The 16,724-nt window shown below is 40.3% G+C and overlaps 1 protein-coding gene across 1 annotated transcript in view; it reads left to right on the top strand.

Annotated features, from left to right (window-relative positions):
* The window catches only part of CHP1 (calcineurin like EF-hand protein 1), a 36,195-nt gene that overhangs the window by 16,359 nt on the left and 3,112 nt on the right, over positions 1 to 16,724 (top strand). Inside the window, exons 3-5 of the mRNA XM_037502249.2 lie at positions 3,009 to 3,089; positions 8,964 to 9,091; positions 16,067 to 16,128. Coding sequence (XP_037358146.1) covers positions 3,009 to 3,089; positions 8,964 to 9,091; positions 16,067 to 16,128 — 271 coding nt within the window. The remainder of the gene's footprint in view (positions 1 to 3,008; positions 3,090 to 8,963; positions 9,092 to 16,066; positions 16,129 to 16,724) is intronic.

The raw sequence follows: 16,724 nt of genomic DNA on the forward strand, positions 1-16,724 counted from the left end.
CTTAAAAAAAAACAAAAAATAAAAATCAGCTTCCAATTTGAGTAATATTTCTCTACGTATACTAGTAGGTAGAATATAATGTTGGTGTTTTTTTTTTTTTTTTTTTTTTTATGAGTACCCACAAGTCTACATTTCTAACAAGTCTTACACTCGTGGTATGCATGCCACTTGAAATATTTATTTTTGTCTGTTAGTTTTGTGTTGGAGTACAAATTTGAGCAGCTAAGTTCAAGACATATTGCTCAGATTATCTCCATTCTATGATGGAACAATTAATAAACTGTTAACTGTTTTAACAATTCATCAACTATTTTATACTTTAAGAATAGAGTTTACATTGGGCCTCCCCGGTGGCGCAGCGGTTGAGCGCTGGGTTGCAAAGCTGCCGGCGACCTCTGCGGCGCCGGTTCAATCCCCGGCTGCTCCCCGGCCACCGAAGGAGGGTCCCACATGGCGCGCAGACCTCTCCTGCCGCCCGCTGCTCCCCTCAGCAGTGTACTTCGGTCTTTCTGCCTGCTCTGCTCCCCGCTCTGGCTCTGGTGAATTCTCTCACCCTCCCTCGCTTCTGACTGTACCCAGTGCATGTATAAACAAAACGAACGAACAAACAAACAAATAAAAAAAAAAAAAAAAGTTCAAAAAAAAAAAAAAGAATAGTTTACAAGTTTACAAAGGACAGGAGGTAGGCCCCTGTTGACATTGGAAATCTAAGTCTTGATCCTTTATTGGAGGATCAAGACTAAAGGAGTTGGGGCCTCCTCGGTGGCGCAGCGGTTGAGCACTGGCAGCCTCTGCAACGCCGGTTTGATCCCCAGCCACCGGGCGAGGGTCCCACATGGCACACAGACCTCTCCTGCCGCCTGCTGCTCCCCTCAGCAGTTTATTTCGTCAGTCTGCCTGTTCTGTTCCCCGCTCTGGCTCTGGTGAATTCTCTCACCCTCCCACTCTTCTGACTGTACCCAGTGCTAGTATAAATAAATAAATAAATCTTTAAAAAAAAAAAAAAAAAAAAAAGACTAAAGGAGTTAAGGTTAGGTCATGCCCTCAACTGGTGTTTAAACTGTGCCTTTTCTCAACTAAAATTACTTAAGCTTGTTAGACATTAAACTGAGGTATGTGGCCATGCAATTCAAATCAGTTTTAATCTTCATTTGAAAGGGAGTAGCTATTGTTTCTTAAGCTCTGTCAAACAAGGGAAGCTATGTTTTGTTGATAATGTGGACTTTGTATCATAGAACAAAATATATAATAAGGGTTTAGTACATGTTTGTTGAATTAAATAATCAGTATGTCAGTAATTTCCTTTAAAAGTTTAATAATCATATATTAACCAAGTCAGTTAATTTATGAATGACCTCTCTGTTTCATTCATTGATATAAAAATCATCACACTAAGAGATCAAGGAAGATTAGAATCCAGAATTATTATTCTAGAACTTTGTGCTCATTTTCCTAGATTAATTTCTATCTGTGTCAACACTGGATGTGGTTGAGGGGAATTTATTGAATTAATGTAAGTGTTAAATTAAGGGCACAGAGTATTGAAGGCTTCTGAATAAAATAGAAAATTTAGTATGATAGATGGGATGAGGTAGAGAAATAAGTTTTTTCTCTTCAGTTAATAAAACTTCTTAAAGGCTGGAATCAGATCTTTTCAAGTTAATGTTTCTTTAAAAATATTTTTTTACTTTTTATCTGGAAATTTTTTCACACTTACAGGAAAGTTACAAGAATATGTAGAACTTTCATATTCCTGATAATCCAGATTCACTAGTTAACATTTTGCCACATACTTCAGTGTGTATTTCCTATAACAAGGACATTCTCATTTCAAAATCAAGAAATCTACCATTTTGATACAGTAATATATATATAATATTCCATGTTCTAGATGACTCATATTCCATTTTTATCTATTGGCTCAATAATTTCCATCATAGGAATTTTTTTCTGTTCTAGGATCATTAATTGAGTTCACTTATATGTCTCATTAGTTCCTCTTGCTTGATCTGTAACACCCCTTTGCCCTCCTTTGTCCTTCATGACATTGATATTTTGAAGATTACAGACAGATGTATGTTATAGATATATATGTTCTTGGCACAGAATATCAACCAAAGAAGTTTACTTACTGAGTACTATTTATGGAGAGCATCTTTCAAAAAGTTTAATATGGAAAGAATGGGTTTTTTAGAAAAGAACATGTAAAATCCATAAGAGTTGGATTTCAATGGTAGTTCTGCACTTACTTACTTTGTAGCACTGGGCATGTTACTTTATCTCACTGACTCAATTTCCTCAGCTCTGAAAGGGTGTAGATAAAATGTTGGCATGAAGAAATGAGATAATGTATATAAACAGTTAGATTGGCACATGATGTGTATATACAGTGAATGGAACATTATTCACTTCAACATAATCTCCAAGTTATGAGAGAATGACTGCTCTTACATGACTAAGGGTTAAATACTCTAGCTCTAGTCTATAAAAGACAATGGAAAACAAGTCAAAGTTAGAGCAAGGAAATGTGAAAATCAGTTAGTTGTCACATTTTATTCTTTTTTGGACATAAGTATTACCTAAGAATTCCCTGTATTTCATAGATGCTGTATATCCTTCTGCCAAGGGTATGAAGGCCCCTCTGAAATTTTGCTTTCATATTCAAGCTTTGTGGAATTAGGTATTTGGCAGTTGCTGTTCACTTACCAAACTTAATAACTAAATACAAAATGGTAATGTTCAAGGAATCATTTACAGGGACAGCTTAGTATTTGCTTGTCAGTTAGTTTATTGACGTAAACTGTGTGCTGAATTCACTGGAATGTGACATAGTCAAACCCAAGTTGGTGCAAGAAACACTTGGCAGCTATTAAAATGCTATTCTTTGTAGTTGCTTGGTATGATTTGCCATAGTAGTAAATTCCAGGAAGAATTATTCTTGCGGGCTTATACCCTTGCATGACTGAAGAAGTTCACGCTAATCGCCAATGGTCTCTACTTCTCGGCAGCCGGGAAGATTTCCAGCGGATTCCAGAACTAGCTATCAACCCGTTGGGGGACCGGATCATCAATGCCTTCTTTCCAGAGGGGTGAGTTGTTACAGTTGTTTGGCATCCTTCTGAGGCTGATGTGGAATCTTGATATTGATTAGGTCATCTCAAACCACAATCCCACTAATTATATTGGGCATCTCTAACTTAGTTACATCTAGAATATCTCTTCTGTTCTCCCCCTCACCCTCTATTTTAAGTTTCAAATAGGATTATGAACTCATCTTCAATATTCTATCTTTAATTTTGTTTATCCTCAATGCAAATCTAAACTTTTAAAAATCTTTTGACAATAATTTCAAATTTACAATGAAATTACAAAAATTAAAAATTGTACAAAGGACACTTTTTAAATCTTTTACTGACATGGATTTGTCATCATATTATTAGTATTTTGCCTCATTTGCTTGTGCCACCTCTTTGTCCTACCCAATAGAAATATAATTTAAGACACATTCACAATTAGAAATTTCCTGGTAGACATTTAAAAAGTAAAAATAAACAAGTCAAATTAACTTTGGCAGTATATACTGTTTTTCATAACAAGTCTTTGAAATCCAGTGTGTAATTTACGCTTACAGCCTATGTCAAAAACTGTAATAATATAAATATTCCAGTTTATTGAAAAATGGGTGACAAAATCGTGTAAGTTTAAGGCGTGCAGCATAGTGATTTTTTAAATTTTTTTTATGATTTTATCGTGATTACCATGATAAGGTTAATTAGCAAATCCATCACTTCACGTAGATAACATTTTGTGTGAGCGTGGTGACAACTTTCATTTTTCTTCAGATAACATTGGTTTACAAGACTGTGGGGTGATCCAGAGGCATAGGATCACATCTCCTCAGATACATGTCATTACATCACACCCACCACCAAGACACTCAGAGTCAATCATGTAGTTAGAACTGTTAAAATCTACTCTCGGTTGAATATACAGTTCAGTATTGCTAGCTATAGTCACCATGCTGTCACAGAAGTTACATCTCCAGAACTTACTGCATTATTTTCTTTATTGTAATAAATTATTCATTATTCAATTTTAATATTTCATCCAATAATCTCCTTGCTGGCACTGACCCACACCCCCCCCCCCACCCCCAACCTGGTCCAAAACAGAACCCAGTCTAGGTGGGTTATCCTGCCTCTTTAGCCTCCTTAATCAGGAACATTTTTATAGCCTATATTTTCCTAGTATGCCATTGACTAAAGATACAGTTCACTCCACAACATACATTTCTTCAAATAGATTTGAATTTGTCTAATATAAAACTGAACTTTTAATAAGCTTCACTACCTAATACACTGCCTTCACAGCACTGAGTAAATATTTGTTGATTTGGTAAGGTACCTTTTCCTGAATAAAAGTAATCTTGTTTAAATAATCTCTTTAACCATCTCTTCCTGGTTCCTTGTGACTTAGCTCTATAACCCAAAGAATTTTTTTTTTTTAAGATTTATTTGTTTATACATACAAGAACTGGGGTACAGACCAGAGGTGCAGGGGCTGAGAGGATTCACCAGAGACAGAGTGTGGAACAGAACAGGCAGACTGACTAAAATACACTGCTGAGGGGAGCAGTGGGCGGGACAGGAGAGGTCTGTGGATAACCCATGTGGGTTAGCTCCCTGGCCAAGGATCGAACTCATGCTTACAGAGGCTGTGGATAGCTTCACAGTGCTGTGTTTAACCCCTTGTGCCACCAGGGAGGCTCAATCCAAATAATTTTTAAGAAGCTAAGTATGCTTTGAAAAGTATGGTTGCCAGCATGGCAGACCTATGCTATCGTGCCCACTGCTCCCCTTGGCAGTATATTTCTGTCATCTGCCTCTCCTGCTCCCTGCTCTGTCTCTGGTAAATTCTCTCACCCTCCGCACCTCTGGCCTGTACCCCAGCTCTTGTATAAAAATAAATGAATCTTTAAAATAAATAAATAAAAAGTATGGTTCCCAGATCTTAAAAATGAGATCAAGTGTCAGTGAGGACATTATCATATAAAATATCTGGAGAGGAAATTTTAGAATTCTGAATTGAGAGTAAAGGAATTTACAAAGGTGAGAAATTGAGCCCTCAGTAATTTGAGTGGCAGAGGGGAAAGACAAGCAGTTTATTTTTTTCATTTTTTTAAAGATTTATTTATTTATTTATACAAGCACTGGGTACAGTCAGAAGCGCGGGAGGGTGAGAGAATTCACCAGAGCCAGAGCGGGGAGCAGAGCAGGCAGAAGGACCGAAGTACACTGCTGAGGGGAGCAGCGGGCGGCAGGAGAGGTCTGCGCGCCATGTGGGACCCTCCTCCAGTGGCCAGGGAGCAGCCGGGGATCGAACCGGCCCTGCAGAGGCTGCGGGCAGCTTTGCAACCCAGTGCTGAACTGCTGCGCCACGGGGGAGGCCCAAGACAAGCAATTTAACTGAAGATAGGAGGAATCAGATTGAAATCTGCTCTCTTCAGATTCATGTTAACCATGAGTAATCTACCTTTCCTCATTTACCCTTTTATCCCCATCAACTGCCCTATTTATTTCAAGTGTAGTTTTTGTGCTGAATTCTTCCGTGTTTTTTTTCCCCACTTCCTCTTTTAGCCCCTGCAGAGCGTTGAACTCTATCCAGAGAAAACTTTCACAGCTATGTGGCATATCCAAACCTTTTGCAATGAAATGTAAACCAAGGAGAGTCATTTTGCCAACTTTTTTTCAGAATTCCATATTCACCATTGATTACTTGAAGGGGCAGCTGTGGAAAGCTGTCTTTTTTTTTTTTTTTTTAAAGATTTATTTATTGATTGATTGATTGATTGATTGATTTATACATACATACATACAAGCACTGGGTACAGTCAGAAGCGCGGGAGGGTGAGAGAATTCACCAGAGCCAGAGCGGGGAGCAGAGCAGGCAGAAGGACGGAAGTACACTGCTGAGGGGAGCAGCGGGCGGCAGGAGAGGTCTGCGCGCCATGTGGGACCCTCCTCCAGTGGCCAGGGAGCAGCCGGGGATCGAACCGGCCCTGCAGAGGCTGCGGGCAGCTTCGCAACCCAGCGCTCAACCGCTGCGCCACCAGGGAGGCCCTGGAAAGCTGTCTTATAAGACCAGATCACCTTTGTTGTGACTACAGTATCATCCTACCCACTGGTTTGTTGCTGAGGACAATGGGCAGGTATACCTGAGGAAGCCAAACCTTCACTTGGGCTGTGGAGCTTAGCTCTTTGCAAGACGCACCTCTGCTTCATGCTCTAATCAGATAGAGATATTTGACTTCTAGGTTTTTGTTTCTTCTCAGGTGGGATTATTTTTCAAGGAATGAGATTTGAAAGTGGAACATTGATATTTAGTTCCCTTTTATTCAGTCATTTATGTATGTACTCATTAAACTATTTGTTCTGGCATGTGACTCAAATTTCATTCTACATTACTTGACTTCTAGATCTTACTCACATTTTTGCCCAGACTCATCTATCAGAGTATAGCTTCCTTGAAGAACTAAAGGTTATTCTTTTGAGTACAGTGGGCTTATGAGCAACTTTTGAACTCTGCCTTTACAAAGTCTCTAGTCTGTGTATTTACCTGGCACCCAATATGCCATATCTATCTACTGGGGCACACACAGACTGGGATTAATTTTTCCGTAGCTACAAGAACCAGGTAACCTCTTGTTTCCATGTCACGTGGGACATTCCTTTTTAATGTTAAAGAACATTCTTCATTTAAATTTTGAAAATTTTTTCTTACAGGGTTACTGATTAGCCTGTGAAATAATAAACAGATTTTCTTTAATTTAAGTTTAAACATAAAGAGCTCCTTTAAAACATTATAATGAGACTCCCTGGTGGTACAGGGGTTAAATTCTCAATACTATGAAGCTATTGGCAGCCACTGCAGCATGAGTTGGATCCCCAGCTAGGGAGCTAACTCATAGGCACAGCAGACATCTCCTGTCTCACCTGCTGCTCCCCTCCACAGTGTATTTTTAAATATTTTATTTATTTATTTATTTATTTATGCATATAAGATCTGGAATGTAGGCCAGAGGTGCGGGGTATGAGAGGATTCACTAGAGACAGAGTGGGGAGCAAAGCAGGCAGACCTACTGAAATACACTGCTGAGGGGAGCAGCAGGCGAGGCAGGAGAGGTTTACTGCACCTTGAGGGTTAGCTCCCTGGCCAGGGATCAAACTCATGTTGCAGTGGCTGCCCATAGCTTCATAGTGCTGACACTTAACCCATTGCACCACCAGGGAGGCTCCAATAAAAATAAATTTAAAAAAATAAAATAGGGCCTCCCTGGTGGCGCAAAGGGTTAAAGCACCGCACTATGAAGCAGTTCACAGCCTCTGCAGCACGAGTTTGATCCCTGGCTGGCCAGGGAGCAACCCACAAGGCACAGCAGACCTCTCCTGTCTCTCCCGCTGCTCCCTTCAGCAGTGTGTTTTGGTCGGTCTGCCTGTTCTATTTCCCACTCTGTCTCTGGTGGGTCCTTTCACCCCTGCTTCTCTGTCCTGTACCCCAGCTCTTGTATGCATAAATAAATAAATCTTAAAAAAAAATAAAATAAAATATGATCATGAAAAGTGAGGCTAAAACAAAGTATCCAGTTATAAGAGGATAAAAGATGTAGCCATAATATAGGCACACTATTAATACTCAGATATTTAAAATATCTCAGTGTTTATGTTGATTGGAGACATACTTAAAAAGTTTTTTTTTTTTTTAGGGGCCTCCCCTGGTGGTGCAGCGGTTGAGCGCTGGGTTGCAAGGCTGTCCACAGCCTCTGCAGCGCCAGTTTGATCCCCAGCCACCGGCAAGGGTCCCACAAAAAAAAAAAGGTTTTTTTAAGGCAAGATAAAAAATTAGATATGCAGTGTATTCAAGTTATCTTCAAAGCACAGAAACATTACATAGAAAATATATTAACCTTGGTTGTAGTTGATCGATAGAACCAGGAGTGGTATTTTTCTTTATATTTCTATCCAAAGAAAAAAATGTATTTATAGCATTTATCTCTAAGTAAACTTTATTTTAAAAGCAGCTCTCCTGTCTCGCCTGCTGCTCCCCTCAGCTGCGTGTTTCGTCAATCTGCCTGTTCTGTTCCCCGCTGTGCCTCTGGTGAATCCTCTTGCCCTCCCACGCATCTGGCCAGTACCCTTGTTCTTGTATAAATAAAAATAAATCTTTAAAAAAAAAAAGGGCCTCCCCTGGTGGCGCAGTGGTTGAGCACTGGGATGCAAAGCTGCCCGCAGCCTCTGCAGCGCCAGTTCAATCCCTGGCTGCCGGCGAGGGTCCCACATGGCGCAATAGACCTCTCCTGCTGCTCCTGCTGCTCCCCTCAGCAGTGTATTTCATCAGTCTGCCTGTTCTGTTCCCTGATCTGACTCTGGTGATTTCTCTCACCCTCCCTCGCTTCTGACTGTACCCAGTGCTTGTATAAATAAATAAATAAATCTTTTAAAAAAGGGGGGGGGCAGCTTTTACCTAATTTGCCTTAACTTGAAGATATCACTAGGTACACATTGGGTGAGGTCATTGGGTTGAAATTACTAGCTTGCTCCTCACTGCAGAGTCTTAAAGCAGTGAGTTCAAATTCTGACTTACCTAATTATGGAGCCCTGGTTCTACTGGAAATCCTCTTTGGAAAAGAGATTTAAGTAAAATTGGTAGATAATTTTAATACTGAGTATCCTGTTACTTCTCCAAGTCTGGTTATTCATTGATAAAGTGGGAATAATAATACCTCATGAGGGTGGGGTGAGGCTTAAATGAAGATATTTTATTAGCTATAGAGAACCACACATATGGAAAGAGACATTAAATGGACTTTCAGGCCACTGTAGCTGAAGCTATTGCCAGTGTAATGTTGACTTCACAAGAAACCGTCATCTTGGCTGACATGGTGTTCTGTTGTATTTCCCAATCAGAGAGGACCAGGTAAATTTCCGTGGATTCATGAGAACTTTGGCTCATTTCCGACCTATTGAGGATAACGAAAAGACCAAAGATGTGAATGGACCAGAACCACTCAACAGCCGAAGCAACAAACTTCACTGTAAGGACTCGAACTACTTACTTTTCATTTTTTACAAATCATTTATTTACTCAATGTATTGGACAAACAATTATAAGAACATAATGGCTAAGAGTTCAGACTCTAGAACAAACCAGGCTGGGTTTGGAGTTCACTGCCACCATTTTTGGCCATGTGACTTTGGATAAGTAAGCTAAAAATCTTTGGGCCTCAATTTCTTCTTCTGTAAAGTGGGATATTAAGGGGGTCCACAGCAGGGTTTGAGATATAAGTTCATATATGTCAAGTGCTTCTACTGGTGTTTATCATTGTTTTAGCTGCTAAGATGTTATCCAGAGCTATAGAGACTATTGTCCCCATGCCTCTGGCCTCCTTTACTTGCATACTTGTTAGCTTTCCCTCTGCCCTTGTTGGTTCATGTATGATATTGGCAAATCTCTTACAACACTTTGTTCAACACAAGTTGAAATGAAAATTGAAATTGTGGGTGGCTTTGCCAGTGAGGGACACTGATACTGGGAACAAGTGTAGGCCTACACATGACTTTTTTTTTTTTTTTAAAGATTTATTATTTATTTATTTATTTATACACTCACTGGGTACAGTCAGAAGAGCGGGAGGGTGAGAGGATTCACCAGAGCCAGGGCAGGGAACAGAAGAGGCAGACTGACGAAATACACTGCTGAGGGGAACAGCGGGCAGCAGGAGAGGCCTGCGCGCCATGTAGCACCCTCACACCAGCAGCCAGGGATCGAACCTGTGCCACAGAGGCTGCGGGCAGCTTCGCAACCCAGTGATCAACCGCTGCGCCACTGGGGAGGCCCCCTACACATTTTGTCAGAATAAGTCTCTGGAATTTCAGTGAGCAGAGAGAACACTTTGCATAAATTGGCCTTGTAAGAAAGTACTGTATTCCTTTTGACAGAGAGACAGACTTTCATTGAGGTATGGGTCGCGTTCAGTTTTCTATAGAATTTCATTATGCACTACAGCAGGAAAATCCTGTTATTGATGGAGTAAATCTCCATCAAAGCTCAAAGACCAAAGTTTGAGGGATCCAAAAGGGATCAAACAGTTGATGAAGGGCCTCCCCAGGGGCCTAGTGGTTAAGTCTCAGTGCTATCACTGCTATAGCCTGAGTTCAATCCCTGGCCAGGGAGCTAACCCACATATGGCACAGCAGACCACTCCTGTCTCCCCTGCTGCTCCCCTTAGCAGTGTATTTCAGTAAATACACCTGTTCTCTCCCCACTCTATCTCTGTTGAATTCCCTCCCACCTACTCCCACCCCCACTCTAAGCATCCCAGTTCATCTACGCCAAAAAAAAAAAAAAAAATTACATTTAAAAAATGAGAAAGATTTTTGAGACTGTTACTGCCTCGTAAACAAAACAGAGCCTCCTTCGTGGCTCAGGGTTTAAAGACCGCACTATCATGCTATCGCCAGCCACTGCAGCATGAGTTCGAGCCCCAGCCAGCCAGGGGTCAACCCACATGCCGCAGCAGACCTCTCCTGCCTCGCTTGCTGCTCCTCTCAGCAGTGTATTTCAGTAGATCTGCCTTTTCTGCTCCCCACTCTCTGGTGAATCCTCCCACCACCCCCTAAACCTCTCCCTTATACCCCAGTTCTTGTATGCATAAATAAATAAATCTTAAAAAAAATAAAAATAAAGTTAACAAAACTGGGGAAAAAAGGTCTTTTTGATGTTGAAACAAATGCGGATAATATATAGAATATAATGCTAAAGTTACGTATATTTCAAAGAATGTTTCATGAAATTGAAATGAATTTTTTGTTTGTGGCCTTTGGGCCACCTCCCGAGATCTCCCTGCTATAGGAGTATGAATTTACTCCTCTCTTGGTGTTTAAGGTAAGAAGTTTGGGAAGCACTGAAACATGTATTATTATGTAGGATAGGGAAGATTTTTGAACTAAAGTACTGAATATTGCTCTTTTTATTTTTTTTTTTTAAAGATTTATTTATTTGTTCATACAAGAGCTGGTGTACAGGCCAGAGATGCGGGGGGTGAGATGATTCACCAGAGACAGAGTGGGGAATAGAACAGGAAGATTGACCAAAGTACACTGCTGAGGGGAACAATGGTTGAGTCAGGAGAGGTTTGCTACACCATGTGGGTTGCTCCCTGGCCTGCTGGGGATCAAACTCGTGCTGCAGAGGCTGCGGATAGCTTCATAGTGCAGTGCTTAACCCCTTGCACCACCAGGGAGGCCCTGTATGACTTTTTTTTAATCCATAATTTTTTTTTTTTATCTAAAATTTTATCTTTTTTTACAGCGATAATAGACAGTCTAAGGTTTCTATTGTAGTTTCTTTTAAAAAGATACTCAACACATTGTGAGAATAGAATCTTTCTAGGTATTTTATTCCCCCCCCTCTATCTTTTAGAATTATCCTGCCATGCTTACTTTAGCAAGAGGTTTTTTTTTCAATGACTGAATTTTGAGTCTTTCAAAAGCAGTCAGTCTGATTTTCATAGAAACAACAATATTTTCTTTACATATAGGTTTCATTTTTTTATTAAATTACATAGTTTTATTAAAATTACAAATAGCACAGGATGAATAGCTAGGACAATTGACACACCTAACTCTTAGGTAAGCGTCTAACTCAACCGGTCGAGTGGATGCTTAGGAGTAGCCCGTTAGCTCCAAGTATACAGTGGGCAGCATATCAATTGGAATGATTTGCAGAGCTGGGAGAGACATCCAGAAATCCAGTGAGTTGGTTAAAGAGATGACAGAGACAGTCTATGCTTTATGAAGCTGCTTTTCTGGTCCAGGATAACAAGCGACTTCAGTCATCAGAACTAACAGAAATCTGTTACCTGAATTTCCTCTACATGAATTCTATTTTTTTCAAATCATGGACTCCCTTGGCAATTGTCAGGTGAATCTATCCATTCACATCGAAATGTCTTTGAATTCATAAAATAAAGTACATAGGAGTATAAAAGAAACCAATTATATTGAATACAATCAAAAGATATTTGAACAACTCTAAAATAGTAATATAAATACTTCTTTATCATATGTTAAATAATGGGCTATAATATCAAGTCAAAGAACTTTTATAATTTTGAACTCATCATGATCACAAATGATCAGTTGAGATATTATCAGCAACTATAATATGAAATAAAAAAGTTTGATTTCTGTTGAGTACAGCATAGGTAAGTACAGGTATCACTGCTGTGGTTTGTTGCCAACATTCATAAATGAAAGAAATGTCAAATTTCTATAGAGATTGGAAGGAAAAGATAAGCTTTTTTTTTTTTTTCCTTCAAATTTTTGGTGTGTTTTTTTTTTGTATGTGTACATACAAGAACTGCGGTATAGGCCAGAGGTATGGGGGGTTCACCAGAGATACATTAGGGAGCAGAACAGGCTGATTGACTAAAATATACTGCTAAGGGGAGCAGCGGGCAATCAGGAGAGGTCTGCTGCGCAATGTGGGTTAGCTCCCTGGCAGGGGATAGAATTCAGGCCATAGGGCCGATAGTGCTGAGACTTAACCCCTAGGTCACCAGGGAGACCCTACACTATTTTTTCTTTCTTCTTTCTACTGTGGACCCTGTGTTAAGAATCAGTGTTCTATGAGATGCCCTTTTTATTTTTTCCTTGAATAGGCAATTACTTTTCTAAGCCAGCTGTATCCATATGTGAGGATCTTTTTTTAAGAATTCATTCTTCTGTTGAGCTGAAATATCTCCATGATCTTCATTGAATAAATTCTTTTCTACATGACAGAGTTACATACATCTGGAGATAAATCTCTAAACCATAGACTATCTTTCTTCCTGACTTTATGCCCATTTATTGTTTCTGGGGGGATAGGGAGATTTTTAATGGGTAAAGAGTTTCAGATTTGCAACATGAAAAGGTTCTGGAGATCTGTTTCACAACAATGGGTTTACTTACACTACTGAACTGAACACTTAAAAATATTAAGACGTTAAATTTTATGTGTATTTTGCCACAGAAATAAAGAAAAAAAAGAAAAAGTCTTTGGTAAGGTGAATCGAATCCCTTAGGGGATTACCCCCCAATATTATAGATCTTTCAATCAGCAAGTAGTTAATAATAAGAAAAAATATTTACCTCTTTAAACTCTGTATTCCTATGATTTGATCCAGATTTTTTTGTTTTTTGTTTTACATTTTAAAAGGACAGGTTTATTAGGTAAAGGAGAAAAAGAGAGGCACCTGCATAGTCAGTCACAGGTGGGCAAGAGAGCTACACTTGATCCAGATATTTTGTAACACAGCTGCAGAGTCCTTTCTTTGTAATTCATTTCCTTTTACAAAGTGCTATGTTCTCTGCATCAATTCAAATGGAACCAATGGAAAATTTTCTAAATACTGTTAGTGGCTTTGGTGGTTACTTGATATATCAGTTAGGGTACCTTCAGCTCACATGGCTGGCTTCAAACGTAAGGAAATGTATTCTCTCAAAATGCAGGTCAGGTGAGGCAAGCTTCAGGATTGATAGTGTGGTCAAAGGTATAGGTTCCATAGCAATGTAAAAGTTCTTAACTGTGCACTTTGAAGAATTAAAGGGGCCTTCCTGGTGGCGCAGCGGGTTAGGACGCAGCCTGTGAAGCTGTCCGCTGCATCTGCAGCATGAGTTTGATTCCCGGCCAGGGAGCAACCCACGTGGCTCAGTGGACCTTTCCTGACTCACCCACTGTTCCCCATCGATCTGCCTGTTCTGTTCCCTTCTCTGTCTCTGGTGAATCTTCTCACCCTCCCCCCACACCTCTGGCCTGTACCCCAGCTCTTGTATGCATAAATAAATAAGTCTTTAAAAAAAGAGTTAAAATGCTAAATTTTGTGTTTTGTATATATTACCCCATTTTTAAAAAAAGAAGAAGCAATGATTGAAAGATAAAGAAATGTTTGAGAAAATACTATATGCCAGACACTATTTCAGGTCCAGGATACAATGATGCATAAATCAGATAAGGTCTTTGTTCTCACAAAGTTAGTGACATACTAAGGTTCGCCAACTATTTGGAGCAAGATAAATAAGATTTATGGTCATGGCAAATAAATAAACTTATGGTCATGGCAAATTCTGTGAAGAAAACGAATTGTGATGAGAAAGTGATAGAGGATGTCACTACTTTTGAGTGGTTAGTGAAAGCCTCTCTGAGGAGTTGAAATTTGAGCTGAGAGGAAACCTACCAGATAAAGAATAGAAGAGAACTCTAGGCAGAGGGAATAACTGGTGCATAGGCCCTTGGGCAGATTTGAGTACTTGGTGTTTTCAGAAAACAAAGAAGTATTGTCTGGAAAGGAAAGAGTGGTAAGTGGTACGAGTAGGTAGCGAGGTGATGGCAGGTAGCTGACACTGAGTTCCTACTGTGTGCCAGGCACTGTTTGAAGTTTCTTCCTTGGGATAAGTTAGTCAGTCCTCTTTGCCCTGTGACTGTGAGTGAGGGATATTCTGTTATTTTCACTTTCCAACTCTCGGGCACCTGAGACACTGAGAGGGTAAGGACTTTGCTCATGTTCATGGAGCTAGAAGTCGGCAGAGCCTGCACCTTTCCACTGTCCCCGATTGCTCTGACATCAACATGAGGGGCTTAGGAGAGATCACACCAACCAGAGATGCACATCGGGAGTCATGAGCATTAGATTTATTTATGGCCATTGAACTGGAGGTGCCAGGATGGGAGTCAAAGGAACAGAAGATGCAAAACCTTAGTGGCATAGCTGAATGATTCAAAGTTTCAAAACCACGCTAAACTCAGATATAATTACAAGGCAGTTATTCCCTCAGTGCCTATAAAATCATCCAGTGTTATCACACTAACCACTTAGTAACCCATCAGCAACATGACACAGACGTTGCTCTTCTGAATTCTCTTATATACCCTAGTGTGTAAAAAACTTAGATGTTATCAAAGAGAGAAAAAGACTTGTTAAGGCCAGGAGACCATCCAGTTCTTGTTAATTTTATTAGAAATTTAGCTTGAATTTGCCAAAGTGGCCATTTTCCTAGAACAATACTTTGCAGAGTCAGTAGTTTGGTGAATGTGCATGATAGGATTGATGGGTGGGCTGAGAGGACCTAACTTACAGAATCATTTAAAAGGTTTGGGCAAGAATAAGGATATTTAGCTTTCTTTTTTAGTAAAATTTTCTGATTTGTCCAGAGAGGTGTCACATTTCATTAAAGCTAAGAAGTCATCAATTTTGAGATACATTTCAATTTCTGAAATGTTATAATGTTTTATAATGGTAAGTAATGGCAATTACTCTTTCAAAAAAAAAAAAAAACACTATTCTGTCCAATGTCCTTTATGTATTTAATTCCTTGAGAAGAGGCTAAATTTTTTTTTAAAGATTTATTCATCCAAGGCCTCCCCGGTGGCGCAGTGGTTGAGCGCTGGGTTGCGAAGCTGCCTGTGGCCTCTGCGGCGCCGGTTTGATCCCTGGCTGCACCCCTGCCATCAGAGGAGGGTCCCACATGGTGTGCAGACCTCTCCTGCCGCCCGCTGCTCCCCTCAGCAGTGTACTTCAGTCCTTCTGCCTGCTCTGGCTCTGGTGAATTCTCTCACCCTCCTGCGCTTCTGACTGTACCCAGTGCATGTATAAACAAAACAAACAAACAAACAAATAAATAAAAACATGCCTCTATAAAAAAAAAAAAAGATTTATTCATCTATACAAGCACTGGGGTTCAGGCCAGAGGCATGGGAGGGTGAGAGAATTCACCAGATTCAGAGTGGGGAGCAGAACAGGCAGAAGGACCGCAAGACACTGCTGATGGGAGCAGCGGGCGAGACAGGAGAGGTCTGCTGCACCATATGGGAATCTCTCTGGCTGGCCGGGAATTGAATTGGTGCTGCAGGGGCTGCGGACAGCTTTACAGCACTGTGCTCAACCCGCTGCACCATTGGGGAGGCCCGAGGCTAAACATTTTACTTTGCACTATTGAATTTTCATTAACTTCTTGTTTTTCCTTAATAGTTGCTTTTCGACTATATGATTTGGATAAAGATGACAAGATCTCCCGTGATGAGCTGTTACAGGTACGTTGGAGAGTTCCCATGTATGTAGATAACCTTTGTGGACAGGAGTTGTTTTTTTCTTCAGGAAGCATTTATTTAATACCTGCTGTGTCTATAGTCTTCTTGTATATATAAGGTAGAACAAATCACCTGGGGAAATTGTGGTTTGTTTTTTTTTTATGTTACTAGTGTTGATGTGTAGATGCAAATCATTTCATCTTTTTTTCTTTTCATAAAATCCTGTAATTTAGTTTTTACAAATTTATTTCACAAAATTGGGGAAGCATGTAAATGAATCAGGGAAAGGAAGTCTGTGAACAGCTGAGCTAGAGAGCTTTTACTCCTGTGGAAAAGCTTAGTTCTTAACTTTGAAGACAAAGGGAGCTGACTATAGTGATGGGGGGCCTCCCTGGTGGCGCAAGGGGTTAAGCACAGCACTGTGAAGCTATCTGTAGCCTCTGCAGCATCAGCTCAATCCCCAGCCAGCCAGGGAGCTACCCACCTAGCACAGCAGACCTCTCCTGTCTCCCCCGCTGCTCCCCTCAGCAGTGTATTTCAGTTAGTCTGCCTGTTCTCTTCCCCACTCTGTGTCTGGTGAATCCCTTCACCCCCCACAC

The sequence above is a fragment of the Talpa occidentalis genome, unplaced genomic scaffold (genome assembly GCF_014898055.3).
Source record: "Talpa occidentalis isolate TD23 unplaced genomic scaffold, MPIMG_talOcc4v2.1 talOcc4.11, whole genome shotgun sequence".
Classification (NCBI taxonomy): domain Eukaryota; kingdom Metazoa; phylum Chordata; class Mammalia; order Eulipotyphla; family Talpidae; genus Talpa; species Talpa occidentalis.